At 40.3% G+C, this 26,586-nt stretch overlaps 2 protein-coding genes across 2 annotated transcripts in view; both read right to left on the bottom strand.

Moving 5' to 3' along the window:
- The window catches only part of LOC124280452 (putative ATP-dependent RNA helicase DHX57), a 36,591-nt gene extending 28,744 nt beyond the window's left edge, over positions 1-7,847 (bottom strand). Inside the window, 6 exon segments of the mRNA XM_046716390.1 lie at positions 4,020-4,643; positions 4,645-4,990; positions 5,462-5,647; positions 6,098-6,235; positions 7,126-7,356; positions 7,828-7,847. Of these exon segments, the coding sequence (XP_046572346.1) occupies positions 4,020-4,643; positions 4,645-4,990; positions 5,462-5,647; positions 6,098-6,235; positions 7,126-7,356; positions 7,828-7,847 (1,545 nt within the window).
- A 9,412-nt stretch (positions 7,848-17,259) lies between these two features.
- The window catches only part of LOC124280451 (E3 ubiquitin-protein ligase synoviolin-like), a 29,870-nt gene continuing 20,543 nt past the window's right edge, over positions 17,260-26,586 (bottom strand). Inside the window, exons 14-17 of the mRNA XM_046716388.1 lie at positions 25,938-26,135; positions 24,974-25,151; positions 19,474-19,646; positions 17,260-17,979 (exon numbers count right to left, since the gene is read on the bottom strand). Of these exons, the coding sequence (XP_046572344.1) occupies positions 17,900-17,979; positions 19,474-19,646; positions 24,974-25,151; positions 25,938-26,135 (629 nt within the window). The 3' untranslated portion in view covers positions 17,260-17,899. The remainder of the gene's footprint in view (positions 17,980-19,473; positions 19,647-24,973; positions 25,152-25,937; positions 26,136-26,586) is intronic.

Genomic DNA, 26,586 nt, shown 5'->3' with positions numbered 1-26,586 from the left:
CAAACTGCCGCTACAGGTAACACACCCTTTGGGCTGCAAAAAACAGAACCACGCTATGACTAATAGCAAGGACTGTTGGTATAATATAATATGCACACAACAAAACAGAACAAAATACAACGCACGGGCGATATTTTAACTGCTACAGCAAAGCTATTAATTACTAGCACAAAGCCGCAATAGCGAAGCGTAATTGTGTACATAGGTGACAAAGAGCATGTGAGCGACACGTAAACGCGCCACAAAATCACTCAAGCAAAACTTACCTAAAGCCTGAAAAAAGGAGGAATTTAGGCAAGTATAACATAATGAAATATCAATACCCTTACGACCCGACTACAAGGCTTTCTGAAGCCAGCAGAAGGAAAGCAAAAGGGACCCCGCGGTCCGCCATCTTGCCTGCCACATGGCTGGTGACAGCGAACACGCCGGTAAAGTTACAACAAATCATGAATGAAAAAAGTCATACGAAAGATTCCAGCTAACGCCCGTGCGAAAAGAAGGAACCATACATACAGGATTTGACTCTTTCTCACTCATCTTAAGCGTAGAACTTCGCGAAGACGTGTCTTCTGGACCATGCACGACCTACTCGGTCAACGACAGCATGAAAAGTGAGGTACGAGGTACACAGCCAGAGTTACCTGCTCTTGGCTGTAGGGGGCCCTCTGCGGGGCCCTGTAGGGGTGGTCTCACCAGACTTAACGAGAGTTTTTGTTGGGTAAAATATTTTATTGAAATATTGTTACAACTGTCGTAGGCTTTTAAAATGGACATTTTAATGCTTATATGTACCCCAAGGAGGACTTCTTCTGAAAAGAATCTCTAGCTGATATGAACTGTTTATTTTGGTATGCTGTTCATCAACAGTGTCTTCTTCTGGGTTTAACACAGAATGCTTGTGCCTACATTTACTTCCAAATTTACATGATCCTTTTGAAAATATTTACATATATTTTTGTCGATCGTTAGTGTGACCCATTGCTTCGGGTTTCGAGGGCAGGTTTAAGGATCTGATTCAGGGATTCAAGATCAAGATAAAGAATCCATATATTGTTTGATATCCTTTCTTCAAACTTATCCTCGTAGATAGACTGTAAGGCTGTCATCTCCTCATTGCGAGCGTCCAGTATCTCCTGCCACTCCTCTGACGTCTGCTCACTGTCCTGGGTAGCGTCCACTTTCAGCAGATTGAAACACTCACACAGTAAATGCTCCAGAGAGGCTCCTATATCCTCATCACATGCTTTCAATGCCTCAGTACACCGTTCCTTATCAAACCCATATCTGCAAAAGCAAGATCCGGCTGTATCAAGGCATCACCCCATACAGCGACAATAATGTTGGACTTTGGTTACTGATTATTTCAATTCCAAATGTTCCTGCTGGTGCAGGGTTCCAAGACTTCTCAGATTTATGCTGGTTGCTATATTGGTCTATGAACTAACTAGTAACATGTTCCTAGTAACAGAATGCCAATTCCAGTCCCTACTGCAGTACCAAGATCAAACATTCTAAGATGCTTTGCTAAAAAGATCAAAGATCTAATTCGACCATATTATTTGTGCAAGCATCCTCATGCTTTAACTATAATAGTTCAGGGCAAAACTGTACCTTATCACACTATACACAGGGGTAGAATGAACTGTATTTCTTAATTAATCAAAAATCTCCAGCCATTTTATTAATAAATGAAATAACCTCCTGAACAAGCACATTGTTCCATATTGGAAGTAGGGGTATTTATGCACATTACAAACCTTGCAAGTTTCTGAAGTCCAAACTGATTTATAGTCTTAGGAGCCTTCGTTTTCTTTGATGTATCTCCACCATCTTGGAACTGACCATAGAAAGCGAAGCTGCAGCCATCTTGGATCTGCAGGGGCTGCTGCGTGACCCAGTACTGATGATCATCTCTGGTATCCAGCTCATCATACTCATCCTTTCTGCAACACCACAGTGACATAAGCCATCTGGCAGCACTCCGTGAAACAGGAAACCATTCATTGGGAGAATATGATCATCTTGTTTTCAGAAGATTAACAAGGTTGCAGGTAATAATAATCATGAGGGAGTGGTGGGGTAGTCTAGTGGTTCAAGTGTTTGCTTAGTCAAGCCGAAGATCTGGGTTCAGTTCCCCACATTGGGACAATGTGTGAATCCTATATCTGGTGTTCCCCGCTGTGATATTGCTGGAATGTTGCTAAAACTGGCATATAAATCCTTATTCCCTGATAATAAAGACTCTATATTAACTAAACAAACATAATCAAGCCTTTATTATGTATTTAAAGCAACAAAAACATTTGTCAAAAACGAACACAAACTGTTCACGAAACATTTAATCATTGTGTCGATTATCAAATTAAAATGTGCGACAATGTTCTTAATCTTACTCAGGCATGTCCAGTTCTTCGCCATGCAGGTCTCGCAACATGTCTCGTACCATTTCCTGGTTCTCTGTGCTCATCTGCAGATGCTGCATTGTGACCTTGACCTGTGGCCCATTGTGACGGCGCTTTGGGGCTGTGTATCTGAATTTAGTCAACTAACACATTATCATGTTCACATTAAGTTTGACAATGGAGATCCAAATAAGATTCTGAAGATGATATTGATTATATGATATTAAGCGAGGGTAGTTTGCTTGTGCATAGGGCTTTGCATTGGTAAGCAAAGATGACATGATTTTCATAATCATGACAATCAAACCTAATGTATATCAAAGATAGTGTTGGGAATTGGTTGAAATCTCATAATTGATGATGGGTACATTACAACCAATCAATCATTGAAAATAATTGGTTAGCGTCATTTATCAAATGTTCCTGTTATGTTTGCTAATGTACACAAAAAATAAAGCAAAAAACATGTAGTCTTTCAGTTTTTTTGCAAATTGCACAAAATGCAGGATGACTAGTATGTTAGGAACATAAATTTCCTGGAGTCTTTAAGTTAAATTCAATCCTGACTTGGAATGAGCTTGTAGTGCTTATGAAATGGGAATTTAATGACACAGACAACACCAACCTTTTGAAAAATAATCTTGATGCAAACATGTGTGCCAAAATTGTTTGTGTTCAATTATGAGAAAACAAGGTCAATTGCTTGGTCGTATATATAGTCACTGCCACCAATCTTTGATCATTTCAATTAATGAACCACCACTATTAAAAAATAACCATATTTCTAAGGCTCCAAATAGCCACAAAATGATATCAACAGGAGACATAAATCTACCTAAAGGCAACCAACCACAGTATTAACTGGAGTATATATCAAGCAGGTGGTGAGCAAATACATTTCTCTTATTTTCAATATTTAACAATTTTTCACCATGTCTACTTTGAAGAGTTTGTCATTTCATAAATCCTCTGTGCACCTAGAAATTATGTTTGGCAATAGTATGCTATTGTTACCCTCTATCATAATAATCATCATCATCAAGAGGCAATCCATCCAGGGGGTGGTCTTCCCAGTCATATTTATCATCAAGGCCCTTCCTCGTGAAACCCGATCCACCTCCTCGAGAACCTCCACGCTGACTTTCTTGCTGGCCTCGGCCACGCCCCCCTCTTCCTCTCTGTCCACGCCCTCTCGTAAATCTTCCTCCTCCTCTGTTTGGGCGTCCACGCCTCTTAACTGACCGGCCCTCCATTAGAACTAAAATATATGTCCTGTTGAATATTGTGTTTCTGTTTCTGGCAATTCATTACAGGAACAGGGATATGGTCTGAATAATTGAAGAAATTAGCAAAAGCTTCAGAAAAATATCATAGTTGTAAGATGTAGTCACAGGAAGACAAGTTTGACTGTTAATTACATCCATAAATTGTCAGTCACTTAGGAACACCTATTAATACAACATAAAGATATCACAATGATAATGACCTGAAAAGAAGATATTGGTGACATTTCATAAATATTTTTAATCATGTTTACCTTTACCAGAGATTAGTTACTTACAGTCATCTCTCAGTGCTGACTGAATTACTCACACCTCAATGATTCTGGCATACCTGTTTCCTTTCAAAGTCATCCTTCATCAGTCTGTTCTTCTTGAATAGTTCTGTTTTGTTTACCCTCCTTGGGACGACATCCTTCCTTCCATATTTCTGTGTTGGAATGACTTCCTCCACTACAATGTTCTTCTGTCCTTCCTTCTCCATCATCTCAATCATCTGCTCCATCTGCTCATCATCTTCATCATCATCATCTGCATCAGCAGACGTGTCAGTGTTGCCCTCTGCAAGATGGCGATACCGATTCCGGGATATGATCGCCTTTGGCACACTGAACTCCAGTGGGGGTTGTTCCACCAGACTTTGCAACACTCCATCATCTTCCAACAGACTCAACAAGGTAAATATCACAGGTTCATGGTGCTCGGAAAGACTTTTGGCTTCTTCTATCAAGAACCGTGTTATATGTAGACAGCTGTGAGCCGAGAGGAAAGGGTGGGAGGAGGAGAAGGCTAAAATTGGGGGTTCATTGGGGTATTTGTTCCCAGGGGGAAACCGCACCTCTAGCTGATATGAACTGTTTATTTTGGTATGCTGTTCATCAACAGTGTCTTCATCTGGGTTTAACACAGAATGCTTGTGCCTACATTTACTTCCAAATTTACATGATCCTTTTTTGAAAATATTTACATATATTTTTGTCGTATCGTTGTGTGACCGATTGCTTCGGTTTCGAGGGTGCAGGTTTAAGGATCTGATTCAGGGATTCAAGATCAAGATAAAGAATCCATATATTGTTTGATATCCTTTCTTCAAACTTATCCTCGTAGATAGACTGTAAGGCTGTCATCTCCTCATTGCGAGCGTCCAGTATCTCCTGCCACTCCTCTGACGTCTGCTCACTGTCCTGGGTAGCGTCCACTTTCAGCAGATTGAAACACTCACACAGTAAATGCTCCAGAGAGGCTCCTATATCCTCATCACATGCTTTCAATGCCTCAGTACACCGTTCCTTATCAAACCCATATCTGCAAAAGCAAGATCCCGCTGTATCAAGGCATCACCCCATACAGCGACAATAATGTTGGACTTTGGTTACTGATTATTTCAATTCCAAATGTTCCTGCTGGTGCAGGGTTCCAAGACTTCTCAGATTTATGCTGGTTGCTATATTGGTCTATGAACTAACTAGTAACATGTTCCTACTAACAGAATGCCAATTCCAGTCTCTACTGCAGTACCGCATCAAACAGTCTAAGATGCTTTGCTAAAAGATCAAAGACGACGACCATATTATTTGTGCAAGCATCCTCATGCTTTAACTATTATAGTTCAGGGCAAAACTGTACCTTATCACACTATACACAGGGGTAGAATGAACTGTATTTCTTAATTAATCAAAAATCTCCAGCCATTTTATTAATAAATGAAATAACCTCCCTAGGAGCAAAGCACATTGTTCCATATTGGGAGTAGGGTTAGTTATGCACATTACAAACCTTGCAAGTTTCTGAAGTCCAAACTGATTTATAGTCTTAGGAGCCTTCGTTTTCTTTGATGTATCTCCACCATCTTGGAACTGACCATAGAAAGCGAAGCTGCAGCCATCTTGGATCTGCAGGGGCTGCTGCGTGACCCAGTACTGATGATCATCTCTGGTATCCAGCTCATCATACTCATCCTTTCTGCAACATCACAGTGACATAAGCCATCTGGCAGCACTCAGTGAAACAGGAAACCATTAATTGGGAGAATATGATCATCTTGTTTTCAGAAGATTAACAAGGTTGCAGGTATTAATAATCATGAGGGAGTGGTGGGGTAGTCTAGTGGTTCAAGTGTTTGCTTAGTCAAGGCGAAGATCTGGGTTCAGTTCCCCACATGGGGACAATGTGTGAATCCTATTTCTGGTGTTCCCCGCTGTGATATTGCTGGAATGTTGCTAAAACTGGCATATAAATCCTTATTCCCTGATAATAAAGACTCTATATTAACTAAACAAACATAATCAAGCCTTTATTATGTGTTTAAAGCAACAAAAACATTTGTCAAAAACGAACACAAACTGTTCACGAAACATTTAATCATTGTGTCGATTATCAAATTAAAATGTGCGACAATGTTCTTAATCTTACTCAGGCATGTCCAGTTCTTCACCATGCAGGTCTCGCAACATGTCTCGTACCATTTCCTGGTTCTCTGTGCTCATCTGCAGATGCTGCATTGTGACCTTGACCTGTGGCCCATTGTGACGGCGCTTTGGGGCTGTGTATCTGAATTTAGTCAACTAACACATTTATCATGTTCACATTAAGTTTGACAATGGAGGTCCAAATAAGATTCTGAAGATGATATTGTTTATAAGACATTAAGCGAGGGTAGTTTGCTTGTGCATAGTGCTTTGCATTGGTAAGCAAAGATGATATGATTTTCATAATCATGACAATCAAACCTAACGTATATCAAAGATAGTGTTGGGAATTGGTTTAAATCTCATAATTGATGATGGGTACATTACAACCAATCAATCATCGAAAATAATTGGTTAGCGTCATTTATCAAATGTTCCTGTTATGTTTGCTAATGTACACAAAAAATAAAGCAAAAAACATGTAGTCTTTCAGGGTTTTTTGCTTGCACAAAATGCAGGATGACTAGTATGTTAGGAACATAAATTTCCTGGAGTCTTTAAGTTAAATTCAATCCTGACTTGGAATGAGCTTGTAGTGCTTATGAAATGTGAATTTAATGACACTGACAACACCAACCTTGTGAAAAATATTCTTGATGCAAACATGTGTGCCAAAATTGTTTGTGTTTGATTATGAGAAAAGAAGGTCAATTGCTTGGTCATATATATAGTCACTGCCACCAATCTTCGATCATTTCAATAAATGAACCACCACTATTAAAAAATAACCATATTTCTAAGGCTCCAAATAGCCACAAAATGATATCAACAGGAGACATAAATCTACCTAAAGGCAACCAACCACGGTATTAACTGGAGTACATGTATATATCAAGCAGGTGGTGAGCAAAAACATTTCTCTTATTTTCAATATTTAACAATTTTTCACCATGTCTACTTTGAAGCGTTTGTCATTTCATAAATCCTCTGTGCACATAGAAATTATGCTTGGCAATAGTATGCTATTGTTACCCTCTATCATAATAATCTTCATCATCAAGAGGCAATCCATCCAGGGGGTGGTCTTCCCAGTCATATTTATCATCAAGGCCCTTCCTCGTGAAACCCGATCCACCTCCTCGAGAACCTCCACGCTGACTTTCTTGCTGGCCTCGGCCACGCCCCTCTTCCTCTCTGTCCACGCCCTCTTGTAAATCTTCCTCCTCCTCTGTTTGGGCGTCCACGCCTCTTAACTGACCGGCCCTCCATTAGAACTAAAATATATGTCCTGTTGAATATTGTGTTTCTGTTTCTGGCAATTCATTACAGGAACAGGGATATGGTCTGAATAATTGAAGAAATTAGCAAAAGCTTCAGAAAAATATCATAGTTGTAAGATGTAGTCATAGGAAGACAAGTTTGACTGTTAATTACAACTCTTGCAAGATTTGAATTTACCAGGAATACAAAATTAACAGTAAATGTATACATAAAGAAAATAATGCTGAAAGGATGAATGAGTACTTGAACACAAGTATATATCGTATAATGGGTGCAACTATAGAATTTGTCCACCAGCTATAAAATAGAATATAAGGCACGCAAATAGTTAAATGAACTTCAGCTGTAAAATATGCATACACTGCAGATATTTTACGTTTGATTAGATTTCCCAAATACATGAATTATTTTGAAACACGAATCAGCAAACTTTGTTTTCATTTGTTAGCATACAGCATATGTTTGATGGCCATTCTCTTTGTACGGTTCAAACATATGGTTATTCAAATCATCTTTGGACACAGAAATGCTCAGATTAACGGTTTTCTTTATGCCATGATCCTGTTATCATCTAATTCCAGATATACTCATGAACTCGATCATGTGTGAAGACTGAACAAGTGCTGAAACAAGCCAAAGAGGTGACCCTATACCATTTAGCCCGTCATTTTTAATGTATCTGCAGACATGTGTTAATTATCATGCTCATCATTTTAACAAGTTCAGCTTCAGTGTGATGTTATTCTGCATGCATCATGTTCACATTATAGATTGAAACTTGTTTCTCCACATACAGAGTTGATAGTGAGATAAACAATTACTGAAGACACCAGCTGATAAAAGCTTGACATGGGGTAAAAGAAAACGTTTTGGTTCAGTTGCATTCTCCCAAAACATTAGAGGCTACAGAGATTCAAACAGTGTATAAGAAGTTATTCATTTCACTAGACACGCTTATTTGAACGGTGTTGCCTCCCAACGCTTACTGCTAACAACAAGACATCTGCAAAATATTATCAGACCTGTCAAATGTTGGTTGGTTGTGCAATATTCACAGAGAAAAAAACTGACGCAAATATTCGATAATAGGACTTGCCATTACTGTATAATGACTAGCAAGGATTTATAGTCCTAATTCTAAGAAACGTGTTTCGTAGAATGGTAATTATAGATCACCTGTGTACTTTCTGTCTGTCACTACATATCCACATGTGGCAGTCAAACCGGAAGTTTACGTCTGCCTCGGGCTGCATACAAATATGCTTCCAAACATTTTCCGAAATGCGGTTCATCATTAATAAGATTTTTGTAATTCCTAATAAACACACGTTGTACATGATTGACACGTCTTTATTTTCGATAACTAAATTTTGATGAAATAGAAAGATTCAGGAAATAATTTGTGAATATAGGGACTTCAATATGATTTGACAACATTGCTATGTCAAGAATTATATACTACAGTAGATGTTTCACTGTGTTTATCAGTCAAAATTATAGAACACTGGTTGATTTTTCTCTGCCGCTTGCTACAGGTTTTCAGTATCAAAAAGTATAGTTTGTGTCAGTTCTCATCCTGTGGCTGTAATCGTGAATACTGACCTGAAACGTGTATATCATATCTGTTTCACAATAGTATTCCCAGAAATTATTGAGAAAATTGTTTAGGCAAATACCTCATACATGTATATAAACTATAAAAATGTTACTTGAATGAATGTGTTGAGATATGATTCTCTTACAGTCTAAGTGTCTTTTCAGTACTTTGTGAGGCCTCCCTGTCCTGCAGTACACGACTTAATGCGCCTAGGTACACTACCGATCAAAGTTTGTAGGAAATCGTGCGACAGCTTATCCCAATATTCGACCTCTTCTTTCTTCATATCCTCAATATTTCTAAGTCGTTTTTGGTTTATGCTGTCTTTTATTAGTCCCAACACATTCTAAATAGGGTGAAGATCTGGGTTGTAGCTGGGCCAGTCCAAAACTTGAACATTTTCTTCCGACAAGCAATTTTTTGTGTAGACCGAAGTGTGTTTTGGGTCGTTATCATGCTGGAAAATCCAATTATCTTCCAAACATCTCATTGATGTAAACGCAGTGTTACAACACATCTTTATTTCACATTTACCTTTGTCATACTCTTGCTTGATAACAGTATAAGGATCCACAACGAAACCTAGCATTATATAGTGAGTGAGTGAGTTTAGTTTTACGCCACACTCAGCAATATTACGTACAGCTATATGTCGGCGGTCTTTAAATAATAGAGTCTGGACCAGACAATCTAGCGATCAATAGCATGAGCATCCATCTACCATAGGCGGATCCAGAAGGGGGAGGGGATGCAGGGGTGCGCATCCCTCCTTTAGTCCTGAAAGTTACCACTGAAACTCTCGTGAAAATGAAGGGTGCACACACACACCCTTCTCAATAGTGTGCAAACCACCAACCCACCCACCCACCTCCCCACTCCCTCTCTCAAAAAGCTGTATCCGCCCCTGTCTACGCAATTGGGATACGATGACATGTTCCCAGATCCCGTTAGTCGCCTCTTACGACAAACATGGGTTACTGGAGACCAATTCTAACCAGGATCTTCACGGGTAGGTCTTGAAGAGGAGAAGTCACACAAAATAGGAAATAATAGCAGTGTACACAGTTATTTTAGAGTAGCTTTGAGAAGGCAATTTGGAAAAGATGAGTTTTTAATGTTGTTCTTAATGAGAACTCTGATGGTAGTGATCTCAAGGAAACTGGCAGTTAATTCCAAAGCGTTGGAGCTGCTGCTGCAAAGGTTCTCTGTCCCATGTTAGGTTGTGTCAGACTGAAGTTGTCCATGGATCGAAGACAGCGTGCTGGAACATGTTGGCTGACAAGGTTTCTGAGGTATATGGTCTCTGGTACTGGCATATGTGAATGAAATGATCATACCTGTTGGGAGTAGGTGGTGTGATCTAATGGGTTTTAATGGTTGGTGTGGTAAGATACGGTGGTGTACAATGTTGGTAAAGTGGAAAACACCTCTGTTGGCCAGACATGCACAATTCTTCCTGGTATGATTCTGATGTCTCAACTTGACGCATGTTGTTCCACTCATCAGTAAGAGCAGCACCCAGAACACTGAGAGTGATGGGTGGATTTTGACATTGACACACACATCAGCCAATGTTCCAGACACAGGAAGTGGGGAAAGGTCATGACTGAGTACTGGGCATGGCTTGACATGGATGTTTTGCTGTTGGAGGATTTAGGTCACAGTCCTGGCACAATGAGCATGTGTACATATTCATCTTGAAACAGGCGTGTAGCAAGCTAATACTTCGTGTGAGCCCGATAGGTTGCAAAGCTATATATTTAGATAGTATTGAGGGCTTGCCCAACCTTTGTAGCAACAATCATGTGTAAGCCCTGGCTTTATTTTACAATGGTAGCTACACCACTGTGAAAGATGAAATGTTGACCAACATGTTGTTATAAAAGTCCTGATAGCATTAACCTGTGACCTGCGATATACAACATGGAGCTCAGTTTGGTCAGTCACTGTGATACCATCCCATACCAATACTAACCCCTAAAACATCATCTTGTATGGCATAAACATCCATAAAACACTCATTAGGACATCTCCTACATCGATCCCTTGGGTTATGTGCCTTGAAAGTGAACCTCTAGTCATCACAAAAGATGACATTAGCCCAACATTGATTGTCTGATGTTTCCTGTATCCAGCAACACCTCTGATTCCAATGATTCAGCAACAAACGTTGTGGGATGACATGCAGATCTATGATTCACACCATCTGGGAATGTACTCCTTCACCAATGGCCTGTTGCAACAAGTCCCTTATCTGAGTGGAAGTTTTTAATCGGAACCCACCAACCAGTGATTTATTATGGTTCTGTTGTGTGGTGCCCAGTGCTTCCGATCTCCAGAAACCTTCCAAACGGCAAGGTGGTTTCATGGGGAATTTGTCAGCAAAGAGCCAGAGTCACAAGAGACCTTTACAATTTTATTGACAATAACAATATTTTAATAGTTGTGAATGACACAGAAAGCTGATACAACCTTTCAGGCTGAGGGTAAGAGCTACCGGTAGAGTCAAACCCCCTATTGCCTAACATCATGGTTCTCTAACTTAACACATTTCACATTTGTTGAGTGGTGACGCATTTAAGTTTGGATTAGCAACAAAACTCCACCTGAACATACTATAGGAGCAGCCCATGAAAGACCTAACTTTGTTTACTTTCTGAGCAAATTATAATAATTATTTCATCAGCATAGTTAATTTACGAATTTATCAATTACACAAGTTTCATTTCGATAATCATTAATAATGATTCCTGATGATATTTCCAATTCTTGATCATTTCAGCCAGCAATACCCCATTTCCATGATTATTAATGACAAACATACTGCAAATATACCTGTGCTTAACGTTTCCCACGCGTCTATAGGCACGTTGACGTCCATCACTATGGGAAATGTTAAACCTGGACTCATCTGTAACAACAACATTTCTCCACCAAAACAAGCGTCTGCGGACATGATTTCAGCACCACATTCGGCAAGCTTGTCGATGACGTTGTGTCAGGATAGGCCGTATGGCGGGACGTCATGGTCTGATCCCGTGATGACGTAAACGTTGTCGAACTGTGTTGGGGTGGATACGGCGAAGTCCTGGGATGGTTCGGGCAGTCATCACTGCAGTCTGAACCTGTGGCGAAGATGGGTCACCCTTATCCATCTGTCCTGTCTTGGCGTTGTTACACGTGGACGTCCAGAACGTGGCCGATCGATGACGTCATTTGTGTTCTGGTAGCGTCTCACCAGTGCAGAAATGGTTTTCCGGTTGCAGTGGAAATTCGCAGCCACTTGTCGTTGAGACATTCCCCCACGGACCATCCCAATGGCCTCATGACGTTGTGCAGACGTCAGCCTTGGCATGCTATGTGTTTCAATAGCCGTTTAATTTTTTGAACGATCGCAAGGGCAGGGGTTGAGCTTTCCAAAGTGACAGTATTGTGTGGCATTCATTTGCTCTGTTTCTCTTTCGCGGAATGCACGTGCAACAACGTATTGCACGTCTCAAGGAAGAACCCACTGATGTCACGGAACTTGGCACGTGCATGCATGTTGGATACATGTCACTAATCTCTGAGTTTAAATCCTTATGTGTCTACACAGGTTTGATAAATTTAGATTTTAAATTTTTGTATGTACAGTTTCTTTATGTGCCTAGTATATATAAAAACAACATTGTCACAAACTCTGATTAAAGATTATTTATTCACAAAAATATTCATATGTACAGTTACAAGAACAGGACCAGGTACATGCCTCATAAATGAATTTACACACAGATGAAGTGCTGAAACAGATATTTACACAATAAATATTGGCATTGACACAAATCCATAAGTGGACTGTAATGACATAGCAAGTATTTTGAAGCATTATAAACCAACTGGGGAATAATGTGTCATATGAGAGTATACAAGCTCATATTGACTGGTACTCTGGGTTTCTGTTTGGATGTTTAATTCTGAAGATACAGCATGGAGCTTGGTTGAAGAATCACTTTAGTCTCGAGAACAGATTAAAAATATTCCACATATGATCAATAAATTATCCATAGATTTGAACAAACCCTGAAACAATTGTTAAAAGAGCACACAATCTGAAAAATGTTACCGAATTCCCTACACATCAATAGCACCGCAAAGAAGCCATCCATTATTACTTAACATATTCACAAGGCAACTTTGGTGTCACAAGCATGTGGTATGGAGGAGGTCTGCATTTGCTGCAAACTTGATTTGAAATTAAAAACGAAAAGATCCGAACTCAACACATACCCCAAAACAAGCCCCTAACCTGTGATACATTATCATAGTTTTGACTAGATTCATACTGAACTTTGTAATCCACATAGCAGAGGTACAGATAAGCTGCGTATCTGCGTAAATTACGCAAATATTTATTAAGTCTCTTGCATACAAGAAGCTTGAATTTTTGTAAATACTCAATATATGTGATCTAGCATGCGTTCACACAAAAATGTCAAATCTTGGCTTGTGTACCGATGGATAGATAAAATAACAGGTATATTGAGAGGTTCTATTTCAGGACATGAACTTGACAACTTGCAGTCTTTAATATCGTTTCTCATATTATATATCAAATATAAATAACAAACACTAACATTTAACTTTATTATATTTTTAAAATAAATGGAAAATTTCAAAATACCCAATTGAATTTGAGTGGGGCGAGTACAATTTATTTGGTTACTCAAAGGAAACTTAGGATACCCAATCGAGATGAACACATGCGAGGTACATAACTCCCAATGACCCAAAAATGTTATCTGTAGCTCTGCCACATAGCAGTCACATTGTCAGAAAGTTAAAGACAATTTCACATTCTGTTCACAGTTTGTAACAAGTATACCAGGCATACAGACGTTAATGAGAGGCTTCTTAGGTTTCACGGAAATACATCGTACAAGGTAATGAAAGGTATAAAATCTATGGAGGGGACGTCTACTTCCATCATTGGCGACTGCAATCAGTACAGAATGATTGTCAAATCTGACCTCAGATAGTAAGAAAAATTACACTTTCACTCGTACAATCTAAACATGAAACACACTTGTCTTTAATATGTGAAGCTTAGGACTCATACTTGAAGTCCTTCTCTTCCAGTTTCAAACCAATGGATACAATTTTTTAAATTTTCTCCCTGCAGAAACAATTACAATTGAGAGAAAAAAACTTGACATCAATAAAATATTTGACTCTGAACTGAATAGTGAAAGAAACTATGGAATGGTGGTAATATAATCTTGTATGTTGTAAATGAAAGGCCTACACTAGACAGGGCCCAAAATCAGTGAATAAAAGCTTGCAAATAATTAGAAAGGATATTTACACGTTCATTCTAGATTGTGAACACTGTGATTGGAAACATATACATTTTTTAGATATGTTTGTTTTTATAAGACATGATATTGCATGGTCTAAACTATGAAAGAAATGAATGATTTTTTTCTTTCTCTGGAGACTATTGTATAATCTTCCTCTGTGCAGATCAGAAGCAGGCCACAAGCAACAAGCTACGGTACTCAATACATGAACTGCCGTTTCAGATCGCAGTGAAATACTCTGGAAGACCTGTTAACATCTGTTTACATTTTTGTAAAAGTGACTTTTGCATGCTTCTGTGAGTCCAAAATTTGAACAAATGAACTCAGTTCTTCCAATAATATGTTTGAGAAAAGGTTAATTCATTTTCTGTGATGTGGATCTATCTTGCACAATTAACACATTAACACAAAATACTTGACTAGACTTCTATCAAATGGAATGCATGTGCTGGAGACAAATGGGTCGAGTTGCTGTTTTCACAAATAGGTTTATATCAATGAACAACACACATTTATCACACACTGTTGTCAGTGAAAACATTATTGCCTTTGTGAAGCATTTTATTAAAATAGTAATATATATTATCATAGAAATATAAAAATTAACAGTTGCTGTAATGTCTGAAGTCCATAAGTTTTACTGGTGATCCTAACAAATTCTTATCAGCTGGCGTACTTAACATATCCAGAAATTACTCCATACACACACCACTGGCTGGAGAAACATTTCAACAAAGCATGTATTATTTATTGTTCTTGCTATATGTCACATTCCCAAATGTCTGGTTAGGTAGAAGTCAAATACAATATTTCCACTTAGTTCTGAATATACTGCCATGATGTCTCTGTTACTGCAAAAAGGTAGCTGCAGTGTTCATTCTAGCCTTTCTAAGATGTCGGCCCTGGCCCGCCTGTCCTCAGTGATGTGGGTCCTTTAAGAAATATTGTGGGTCATACCAAATTGCAGTAACTTGTTCGCCATACAGCACTAGTTAGTAGTGCATGTAGTGTGAGTACACTTACTTTTTCTAACTTCCAATACAGTAAGGTCAACAGTTTGAAGAAGAGAAACCAAATCAAGATCTCCTCAACACATTTATTAAATGGTTAACATAAATCCAAAATGAATTTGGAAAATATGAATAAATAATGTGCTATAAATACTATGCAATCTCACTGTTCATTAACAACACATATGAAGTTTCAACATAGACTGAATAGTTTTCTTATTCTAGCTAAAACTGTAAGTCTGAGTTTTCATCCAGAAACCTTTGAAACAACACAACTGGACACTTCAACAATGAGCCATGTTATTATTATCAGTCTGACAGTGACTAATCCAAAGTGATTATGTAATTTTCATATGTTTCTGTTCGGCAGTGTTTACCGATAAGCTTTAAGTTGTGCCACCCAGACATTGTAAAACTCTGACAATGATTTGTGTGCAAGACAAAGCTGTCTTTAATAAGTTAGTGACATGTATTATAATTGTTCATGTGATACTCGAGAAAACAACGGTTGTTAAACTTCCGAAAACAACTGAACTGCTATACACAAGGACACCTCTAATGCTGCTTCTAATACTCAGCACGTTTCAGTGAGGGAAAGCAGTACTATATTATTTGTAACAAAAACCTACTTAGTTTGGAGTTTTGCATTAGTTGCCAAGCAAAAACAAACTGAATGAATGTGTCAACACGACCTGCCCATATTTGTACAGAGCACCACATATCATTTAAGAGCACAAATGGCACTAGAGTGCGGCCTAGAATGAACACTGTAGCTGATTGATTTATTTATTTATATATGAAGCATGTATTTCATCAAACCATACATTGCTATATGTAAAATGCACCTTTTTTGGTGTTTCTTTAATTAAAATGAAACCATGACAACCAAGCAACATAATCGCAAGAACAAAACATGTAATTTGGCAAGACTTGATACATTAATCTGCATAGATCATCAGTTTGTGATAGAATCAGCTGTCTATACCAGACATATTCCATTCATCCAAATAAAATACAACCTTGAAGAAACAGTCCATTATTCAACAAGATAAGCAAGTATCTAGATATCTAACCATTACCGTACAAAGATACCAGTTTTAATAGAGACCCCTAACATCTCAATACAAAAGCAACTTGTTTGGGAAACAAAACTTAGTAATAATAATGAACATGATTGGACATAATACATGACAATAACTTCCTCTCCAAAGTGAATGTTGGACACATATGTACAGCAGGGACCCAGGGAGTCCCAGTCAGTACCAATACTCTTCCTTATCACATATGAATCATGATGAACAGGCATTTAATGCTAGTAACAAAGTAACTACAGTGTAATATCAAGTATACACAATCAACTGTTAATAACAATTTACTGCTAATATTGTTTGATACAATATAGGTTACTTTTCAGCTTTTTGCAGCAAGAATGGTAAGGAGAACTGGGAGCTAGAAACCATTTCAATATAAAGTCAGATTATGAGGTGACTTCCTTCAGCATTGTTCAAGACATCATACTTTACGAGTGAGTGAGCGAGTTGGGTTTTACGCCGTTTTTAGCAATATCCCAGCTATATCACAGCGGGGGAACACCAGAAATGGGCTTCACACATTGTACCCATGTGGGGAATCGAACCCGGGCCTTTGGTGTCACGAGCTAACGCTTTAACCACTAGGCTAACACACACACCCCACCCCCCCCCCCTCTACTTACGAGCCGATGATAGCTATTTAGAAGTCGGAGGAACATGAAGACATGAAACTCTTATGACAAACTGCCTGACTGAGTTTAGTTTTACGCAGCTTTTAGCAATATTCCAGCAATATCATGGCGGGGGACACCAGAAATGGGCTTAACACATTGTGCCCATGTGGGGAATCGAACCCGGGTCTTCGGCGTGACGAGCCAACGCTTTAACCACTAGGCTACCCCACCGCCCCTCTTATGACAAAAACATCTTTATCAGTTGTAACTGTATTTCAGGGCTACATCTTGAACTTCATTCACATCAAGGGTTAAGAGGCCGAAATGAAACATTCCTACAAACAATAATGAAGATGATGAAGATGTTGTCATCCATAAAAATTTCATGTTTGTGTTGTAAATTAACACATTTGATTCTGAGACATTTTAATTAGTGAAATCATAAACTGAGAAATTCATATATGTCTTTAAATATCAACTTGCAAAGTAGGATTTGTGGTACTGAAGTATAACTTACTGGGACTGCCAAATAATCCAACCCAATCTCCCCTTTAAGAAAGTTGGAGGGTTGAAAGGTTGGACAATACCTGCTTCTTTGTATCAAGAAGAAATCTCTTGCTACTATGTAATGCATCCTGGAGACACGACACCCATTACCGAGTTCATCTTTGAAGATATCATCAACAAGATATCCACTGGCATAACTGTGTCTGCTTGAGACAACACTGCAACTACTACACAAGTTTTGAGTCACACCCATTCACGTTATAAGGGATTTTAGTCCAGATCTAGGTTATCCTTATCCTTGTTCTCGTTTTGAGAAAACTTTTTTAACCTCCTCTTCCTGACGTCATGAAGCTCATCGGCATGCTCTTCTTTATGCTGGGTCCACCCACTGAGGAATCTCTTCCTCTGTTGGAGGTGTATAACCTATTGCACCTTCTAAATCGGAATAATCTGAAATAAACAAATCATGGATGAGAATTGACAGAGGCTACTCAAAACAATTATCATAGATCATATAAGAAATGGGTTGAAAACTGAGATGAATAGCAATTTATTGATGAAATCAAGCTCACGTACCAGATATTCCTCAAATTCTATTACTTTTCAGTTTTACCACAGAACCCAGTGTGGCAAAGACATATTCCTTGCCAATGAGTAGTGTTAAACTAGCATACTGGGAGAAATGATCTGTTCCCATTAATGAGTGAGTGAGTTTAGTTTTATGCCGCACTATGCAGCAGTATTCTGTAAATAATCAAGTCTGGACCAGACAATCCAGTGATCAACATCATGAGCAATAATCTATGCGATTGGGATACGATGAAATGTCAACCAGTCACCCGTTAGTCGCCTCTTAGGAATAGCATAGGTTAATGAAGATCAATTCTAACCCGGATGTTCACAGGTCGTATCCCTTCATGATTTAAATTCATCATTCGCAATCACTAAAATCAAATATTAATGAATTTTTCAGTGTTTGCACTTGAATGTGGGTGTTACTTATCGAAGTGAGATGTGCAAAATGGAATATATCCAAGCCAGGCAGGGTCACAGTTACATGTTTTAACATGAACTACAATTAGTTGAGCTTACATGAGAGAACACAATTTTGCTTTGAAGTTGAAACTAACGTCACACACTGAGTTACAGTGCCTGTCTACATATTGTTGGTGCGCTCAAGGTTGATGTTACATTTGTCAAAAGTGGTGAAGTTGAACTTTCTTATATATTGGGTTTGTGCAGATTTTGCGGAATTTAACATAAGCAATAGTGAATAAGGTATTAAAGTAGATTAAAAACATTAGTCTAGATATTACTTGGAACATTTTCTATATCCAGATAGCGTAATTACAGGATTAAATTGTGTACTTAATTTCAGATTTGTTGCGATGGTATTTGTGAAGGATCAAAACCGAGGAGGAGGTATTGATCCAACTTATGAACCGATCAAAGATATACTTTAGATACAATTTAAATGTTTGGTATTTACTGTTGAAATCAACTGGGATGCAACTGGCAGCCAATACCTTGCCTTGCAAGTGCTACCCGTATCCTGCACGTAGGCTGCACACACTACCCATCTTGTGAGGAACAAAGGGTTCATACTGGCAAACAATCACATTCTTCACAGCAATCCTTCGTAGCCTAGTGGATAAAACCGCTGTACTAGTAAGCTATATGACAGTAGCCTGTGATTAATCCAGTCTGGACCAGATAATCCAGTGATTGATGATGTTGGGAACTGTCCACGCAGGTTACAGAACCTGACCACATGATCCACTTAGTTGCTGGGGCCTATTCCAACAAGGATCCCCACATGGAACCTCATAATATCATCAATCCAATCAGTAATAGGCAAATCAGGGGTGTCGTTTTAATGACAAGTAATCACAAATACAGATAACAAAATAAACACATGTTATTTGACTGCTCACAAATACCCACCTGTTTTATCATCTTTCTTAACTTGTGTAAAATGTGCTTCTGATTTTGAAATATTGCTCTCAGACTTCACTGTAGTTTTTGGCCTTGCTCCCACTGATGGCGTCGATGTTGTCGACGAAGATGGAGTAGTGGCTGTGGGGGAGTTCACTCTTGTAGAAGAGATGCCTGGCATGCTAGAACAAAGAGTTTGGGTTAAAACTTTACATTACATCAACTTATTATCAATTAAAAATATGCAACATTGAACATTTTCCATAATGATGAAAGTAACTATTGTTTTTTATTCTGCAAAGATAATGTAATTTTCTGGCTAAAATTGATATTTTATACTTATCCTGACTCATGCTCTTTTGCTTGTCTCCTTCTTCTTTGGAAGCGAAGATAGTGGAACACTTGAATCCCTTGTCAGCCTTTTTGAAGCTCCCCATGCTTGCTACCTCCTCAGCCTAAAAGCTAGATTACCGGACGGAAATCCTAGGAGGTTCTCACCCATCAACAGTAGCCTCCATATATTTTTCCTTATTGGTCATCTGACCAGCCATGCTTGTCACTCTCTCCATATATGAGCCCGACACCCAGAGAGAGAGAAACCACAACTTGTCATATTTCTCTGGAACTCTTCTTCTGACATTATGTGTGGATTTATGCAACTCCATGTCCAGTGGAGAAGCAGGGTCTATCACTCATGCTGGTCTGCCCTAGACGTGCGCATGGACTCTAAAGCTCTAGCTCTCCAGAGCGTTGGCTTTTACAAGTCGCGTGATAAAAGGGTGAGATCCATCTCAGCGCCTTTGTGGAACCGTCAATTGTTGTGCTACAACAAAAGGCCCAAACTGGTGAATGCCGGAGACGTCCTCGGTAGCAATGTCTCTGAGGTAGTGGTTGGCAAACACCGTCTCCGACTTCTGTATGGATCATCAGTTGTGCGTTCCTTAGTATGCTGGACCAGTGTAGTAAGGCGTATATTACTGCTTTCATCTCAAGCATGTTGATGTGCAGGCTCTGCTCCTGACTCGACCATTTCCCTGCTGCCACTTCATTGTCAAAGTGAGCTCCCCATACTTGAAGCGATGCATCTACATAGAGATGAGTGCTGCACTCCGGCTCTGATAAATAGGTTCCTCCACAGACATTCGACTTCCGAGTCCACCATAGAAGATACGGTTTCAGACAGTCCGGTAACACGAAGGGGTCCAGACTGTTGAGATGGGCGTTCACGAACACTTGTAGTGGGCGCAGTTGTAGTCTTCCTCTGCGAGTCATGTCTTGAGCTGACGTGAGAAGACCGAGTAGGCTCTGCCAACTTCGTAGTGGTAACGGAGAGAGTAGTGCTTGAGCTACCATGGCTTGTATCTAGACCCAACGATCCTCTGAGACGACCATGCGATTCTGTGGTGAGATGAACATCTTCCCAGAAATCTGCTCATATCCTACGTTGTAGGTACCCTTGCCATGTCTGTAATGGAAGCGGAGCAATGTCCGGTTCTGGAATCATGACTTCCGATAATATGTCAAGAAGACTTGTCCCCAGAATCCCAACAAAGTGCAGTGATGATGCATAATTCGTCGTCTCTAGATGTACTGGAACTGCCATCGCTGTGAAGTCTATGTATAGTAGACTGGCTGCCGCGAGCAGAATTCGTCAAACTTAGGTTACTGCAAATCTCCGGATAAACAATCTTCAATCTGCTGACAGGGAAGGTCCTTATGACCCGTGAAGACAGTCGAATCACACTGTACCCTGCAAACTGGACTGTAGATGGAGCCTTCCTCCCACGTTGAAAAGTTGTTTACAACTGTAGACGACTTCCTGGCACGTGAGCTATGCCCGACTTCTGCGCAGGGCATTGTCTCTCATGGACCAATCAAATTGCAGCATTTGATTCATCTCAGATACCCGCGATGTGACGTCACCCGTGTTGCAGGAAAAGATCCTTTTAAAAATCTTGTGCAGTTGTTGATTTCTTCATCAACACTCGGCCTTGTCCATAACCTCCCGGAGTTAAACGAGTGAACAGTGAGCAGGCTGAGTGGAAAACGCGCGGAATTTCGCCACGTAATTCCGATGTAGGTAGACTGTCTCCCTGGCTGTTGTGATTGTTTCCTTCTTAACTGAAGATAATGCAGTCGTCATCTTATACAGATGATCAGCTGAAGTTCCATACTTGCTTAACGCTGTTATTTGTAGACTGTAGTCATCGGTCTCAATGAAGCGCCATAAAATAACCAATTGTGTTGAATAAACAAAGGTTCTTGTAGAGTTGATTCTTCGCTACGATGACCGTGAAAAACGAGTGAATGCCAATGCTAGGCCAGTGCTAACTGTCAAGCTGTCCCCTTCCTCACAAGAGTCAAGCCCGCTGATGTTGGATCTGTCTAGCCCGAAACAAGTACGTCTAGTAGTTGTGTAAGTTCTGCAATGGAAGTCGTTGATGATCTTGTAGTTCTCATCAATCTCTGGAGCCTTCATGAAGGGTTCCATATGAAGTAGTGGGAAATTCCTGGCGTTGAACATCGGGACATGTTGACTCTGGAACTTCTTAGCCTTACCAAGGCTGTGCTGAGATTCTCCGGTACTTGAGCTATCAGGTCGATAGGTGAAAGGTGAACGTATCAAATCATCGTTAGATATCTTGTACGTGAGCGCTTCTGATCCACGACGACGTGAGTCCCTGCCGGCCTGAAGACCTGCGCGCAGGTGAACAGTTGGAATATGAATCTTCCCTTGAATCTTGAGACGTATCCCTCTGCCTTCGTGAAGGTGTGGATTCTCTTCTCTGTGATGAGGAGTACCTGCACGCAGGCTCACGACGAAGATCCGCATCTGAGGGTGAAGATGATCCATGTGACCTACTTCTGCGATACTCCGAAGAATGTCTAGTCCTGCTACTGCGCAAAGGCTCCTTGGAAGGTTGTTCCGGCACGTCTAGGGCTGCATCATCGTTGTCGAGGTTGCAGTCAAGTGTGAACCTTCACACAGGCTTCCATCTTGGTTGGAATGCGATGTGAAGACTGCTGATCCTTCGTGCTGGATCGTCATCCTAGATGAGGTCTTCGTATCAGCCTTCACGCAGACTTCCTCCTTCACGCAGGCTTCCATCTTCGTTGAAATGCGATGTGAAGACTGCTGATCCTTCGTGCTGGCTCATCATCATAGATGAGGTCTTCGTATCAGCCTTCACGCAGACTTCCTCCTTCACGCAGGCTTCCATCTTCGTTGAAATGCGATGTGAAGACTGCTGATCAGTAGTGCTCAGCTCATCATAGATGCTGGCTCATCATCATAGATTTAGGTCTTCTGTGAAGACTGCTCGTCCTTCGATTATGATCAGCCTTCACGCAGACTTCCTCCTTCACGCAGGCTTCCATCTTCGTTGAAATGCGATGTGAAGACTGCTGGTCCTTCGTGCAGGCTCGTCATCGTAGCAGCCTTCAAGCAGACTTCATCCTTCACACAGGCTTCCATCTTCGTTGGGATGCAATGTGAAGACTGCTGGTTCTTCGTGCAGGCTCGTCATCGTAGGTGAGGTCGTAGCAGCCTTCACAAAGACTTCCTCCTTCACGCAGTCCTCCATCTTCGTTGGGATGCGATGTGAAGACTGCTGGTCCTTCGTACAGGCTCGTCGTCATAGATGAGGTCTTCATAGCAGCCTTCACGCAGGCTACCATCTTCAACAGGATGCAATGTGCAGACTGCTTGTCCTTTGTGCAGGCTCGTCATAGATGGGGCCATCGCCGCAGCCTTCTTCTGTGCGAACCGTGGTTCCATCAGCTCCAACATCTGCTCAGTGAACTGCAGCATGAAGATACCCGGGTTGAAGTTCTGCGACGACGGCTGCTGCTGCTGCAGATGACGACGCATCTGAGAGTGATGAGGCTTCTTCCAAGGACCGCTGCACTTGCGAAGAACTGCAGTCTCTGGTACCTGATGTCTGCGTTGATAGATCATCTGACTGCGCTGAGATGACTGCTGATGTCACTGTAGAAGAGGATCTCTTCCAGAGGATCTCGAAGAGGAGATGCCCCATGGGAAGACTTTGCTGGAAGTCTCATCTGCAGACGACTTCTTTTCTTTGAAGACGATGCCCTGGTCTTCTTAGACTGCAACGAGGCTACTTCCGAGACCTCTTCCTGGAGCCGGAGCTCCCCTCTGCCACAGCAACATGCTCTGTAGTAGCAACCGGCAATTCACTGGAATGGTGAATCTCAGCAGGCAGCAATCAACGGTTATCAGCGCATTCACTCAGTTAGACATGACTTAATAAATGCCATCTAGACCTGTCCTGAGCACGTCTAAGAATGGAATATAAATAATTATTAAATTCAATTTCAGATAAATGCTGACAAAGTTGGCAGACAAAGCTGGAAGAACATGTAGAAGTGCAATTAGGACATAATAGATGAGGATCAGCAGCAGACAACCGGGACCTCCAACGAATGCAAGTTTTTCATCAGTTGTAAACAAGATGAAATATCACGTCGACAATGTGAATAAACAGATACATCAGACAACAAATTCCACACCATATTGCTGGTATATCTTCCTAAATGCCGTATACAGCTAAAATTAGTGGTAAAGGCCTAAAATTGAAAGGATATAGTGCTGTATAGGGGATCCAGGCGCTCTCACAACCGTCCTCTAGGGCGAAGAAGGAGAGAATGACAAGCATGGCTGGTCAGGTGACCAATAAGGGCGCCAAAGGGCAAAGGGAGGCTACTCGTGGGGTGAGTGATTTTATGTCCGCTTTTTATAAGGGAGCTTCAAAAGGGTGAGGTGAGGTGAAATTGGACTTAACGTCGTGCCTGTGAATATTTCGCTCATATGACGACGTGCATGCGTGTGTATGTGTATGTGTATGTGCGGCTGCTTGTACTAGCCCAAACTGAAGCTGGTTTTATAGTGCTAGCCTGAGATACTCATGTGAAGTGAAGCATGAATACCCCACTCAGACACATTATACTGACTCTGAGCCGACCAGTCCTTGTTGTACCCATTAATGCCGAGCGCCAGCTTCAAAAGGGGATTCAAGTGTTCCACTATCATTCGCAAGAAGAAGGAGACAAGCAAAAGAGCATGAGTCAGGATAAGGAAAAAATTTTATAGTTTTTACACTACAAAAATCACAATATTATCAATCACACCAAAATCTATACTGCCAATATTGCTTGTATCTGACCTTGTTAATCTAATGTAAAATTCAGGACATTTTAACATATTTGTATCAGCAAAATCTCAATAGATAGTGTAGTGAACTATCAAAACTGTTTCTCTCAAACTGTGATGAGTTTGGTTCTACAGAGATTTTAGCATTATTCTACACCTGAAATAGGCTTCACACATTGAATCGAACTCGGATCTTTGGTGAACACTCAAACCACGAGACTACCCAATCACTCTTCTCTGAAGCAACTGATAACTCAAATCAATGATATTTCACTGTATATCTCTGCATTTCGCTCACAGTAATACAATACACAGTAGATTCCACTTCCAGCTTACCTCATCTGTGAAGCCACTTGGTTATACTGGTTTATAAGAACCATAGCACCATCCAGTAGTGCCTGTATATCACGTAACCACTGAATCCGTGCCTCCACATTCTCTCGCTCCTGGCCCTCCATCATCTTGAGCTCCTCTGTAGACAACCCAGTCATGTTAGACGGAGCTTGCGGAAAGCCTGTAAACACAATAAGCCCTAGTTTCAGTTGTACTCTTAAAACATCTCATCATCAGAGTGTATGCAGTTCTTAATCGGTCACTGTAAATACATCTTTTCTGTAAAGATCATACTGTTCTTTCATATGTGTTGTGAAGGAACATATTGTAGACAATATGTTATAGCTAATACGAAAAAAGTTAACAGTTGCAGTGTGTTATGCAGTTCATTAGAGACAATTAAACATACCATGTTGCCATATTAAGCAAATATTAATAAATGCCTGCTGACCAACTTCTATACTGATTTATGAGTAATTTTAAAAGCAACCATACAAAGTTCAAACACTTACATATAATATTCCTTATTTTAGGCGGTGGATATAATAATGAGTTTGACCAATGTTTGCTTTTCCCACTGTGTATGATTTTACTAGAGAGTGAGTGAGTGAGCATAGTTTTACGCCACCTTTGGTAATATTCTAGCAATATCATAGCGGGAGACACCAGAAATGGGCTTCACACATTGTACCCATGTGGGGCATCGAACCTGGGTCTTCAGCATGATGAGCGAACGCTTGAACCACTAGGCTACCCCATGATTTTACAAAGTAAACTCTCCTTTACCAGTGTTCTGAGCACCCAAGATCTAAATCACAGCAAATATATTACTACCATATGTCTCAGTACCATGAAAGAGTGAGTGAGTGAGTTATTATTTAAGTTATCGGCAATATTTCAGCCACATCGTGTCGAAGCATGAAAGATATCATCATAGTGCTGAATGAAGTATCTGAAAAAGTCATACCGAAGGGAGGGTAGTATGGCATCATAGGAAAGAAGGAACCATATGGGGGCATGGCACCAGGGAATGGTGATGGTGGAGTGCCCGGGGCTGTACTTGTTGCTGTAGAAGCTGTTGGAGTTGTGGGTGTAGTAGGTGTCGAAGGAGTCGTACCTGTAGTGTTTGGGGCCCCTCCTGCTGCTGAGATAAAGATGTAATTTTCTGATTAAAATTGATATTTTATACTTATCCTGACTCATGCTTTTTGCTTGTCTCCTTCTTCTTGCGAATGATAGTGGAACACTTGAATCCCTTTTTGAAGCTCCCTTCAAAAAAGCGGACGTAAAATCAATCACCCAAGGTTGCCTCCCATTACTGTTTTGGCACCAAAATCAGTCACATGATCGCCCATGCTCGTTACTCTCTCCATTTATGATCCCCAACACCCGGATTTATAGGAAAATCCAGAGTGCCATGAGGGGAGGTGGGGAGGGGTGACCTCATGAGTCAGGATAAGTATAAAAATGTAATTTTTGGAGTAAAATTGATATTTTATACTTATCCTGACTCATGCTCTTTTTGCTTGTCTTCTTCTTCTTGCGAACATAGTGGAACACTTGTATCTCCCTAATTGAAGCTCCCTTCAATTTAAAATCACTAATTAGTATTCACC

The sequence above is a fragment of the Haliotis rubra genome, unplaced genomic scaffold, assembly GCF_003918875.1.
Source record: "Haliotis rubra isolate DU_JTF1 unplaced genomic scaffold, ASM391887v1 Scf268, whole genome shotgun sequence".
In the NCBI taxonomy this organism is placed as follows: Eukaryota; Metazoa; Mollusca; class Gastropoda; order Lepetellida; family Haliotidae; genus Haliotis; species Haliotis rubra.
Note: the sequence above shows the minus strand (reverse complement) of the source record. Positions and strands in the feature narration are given on the sequence as shown.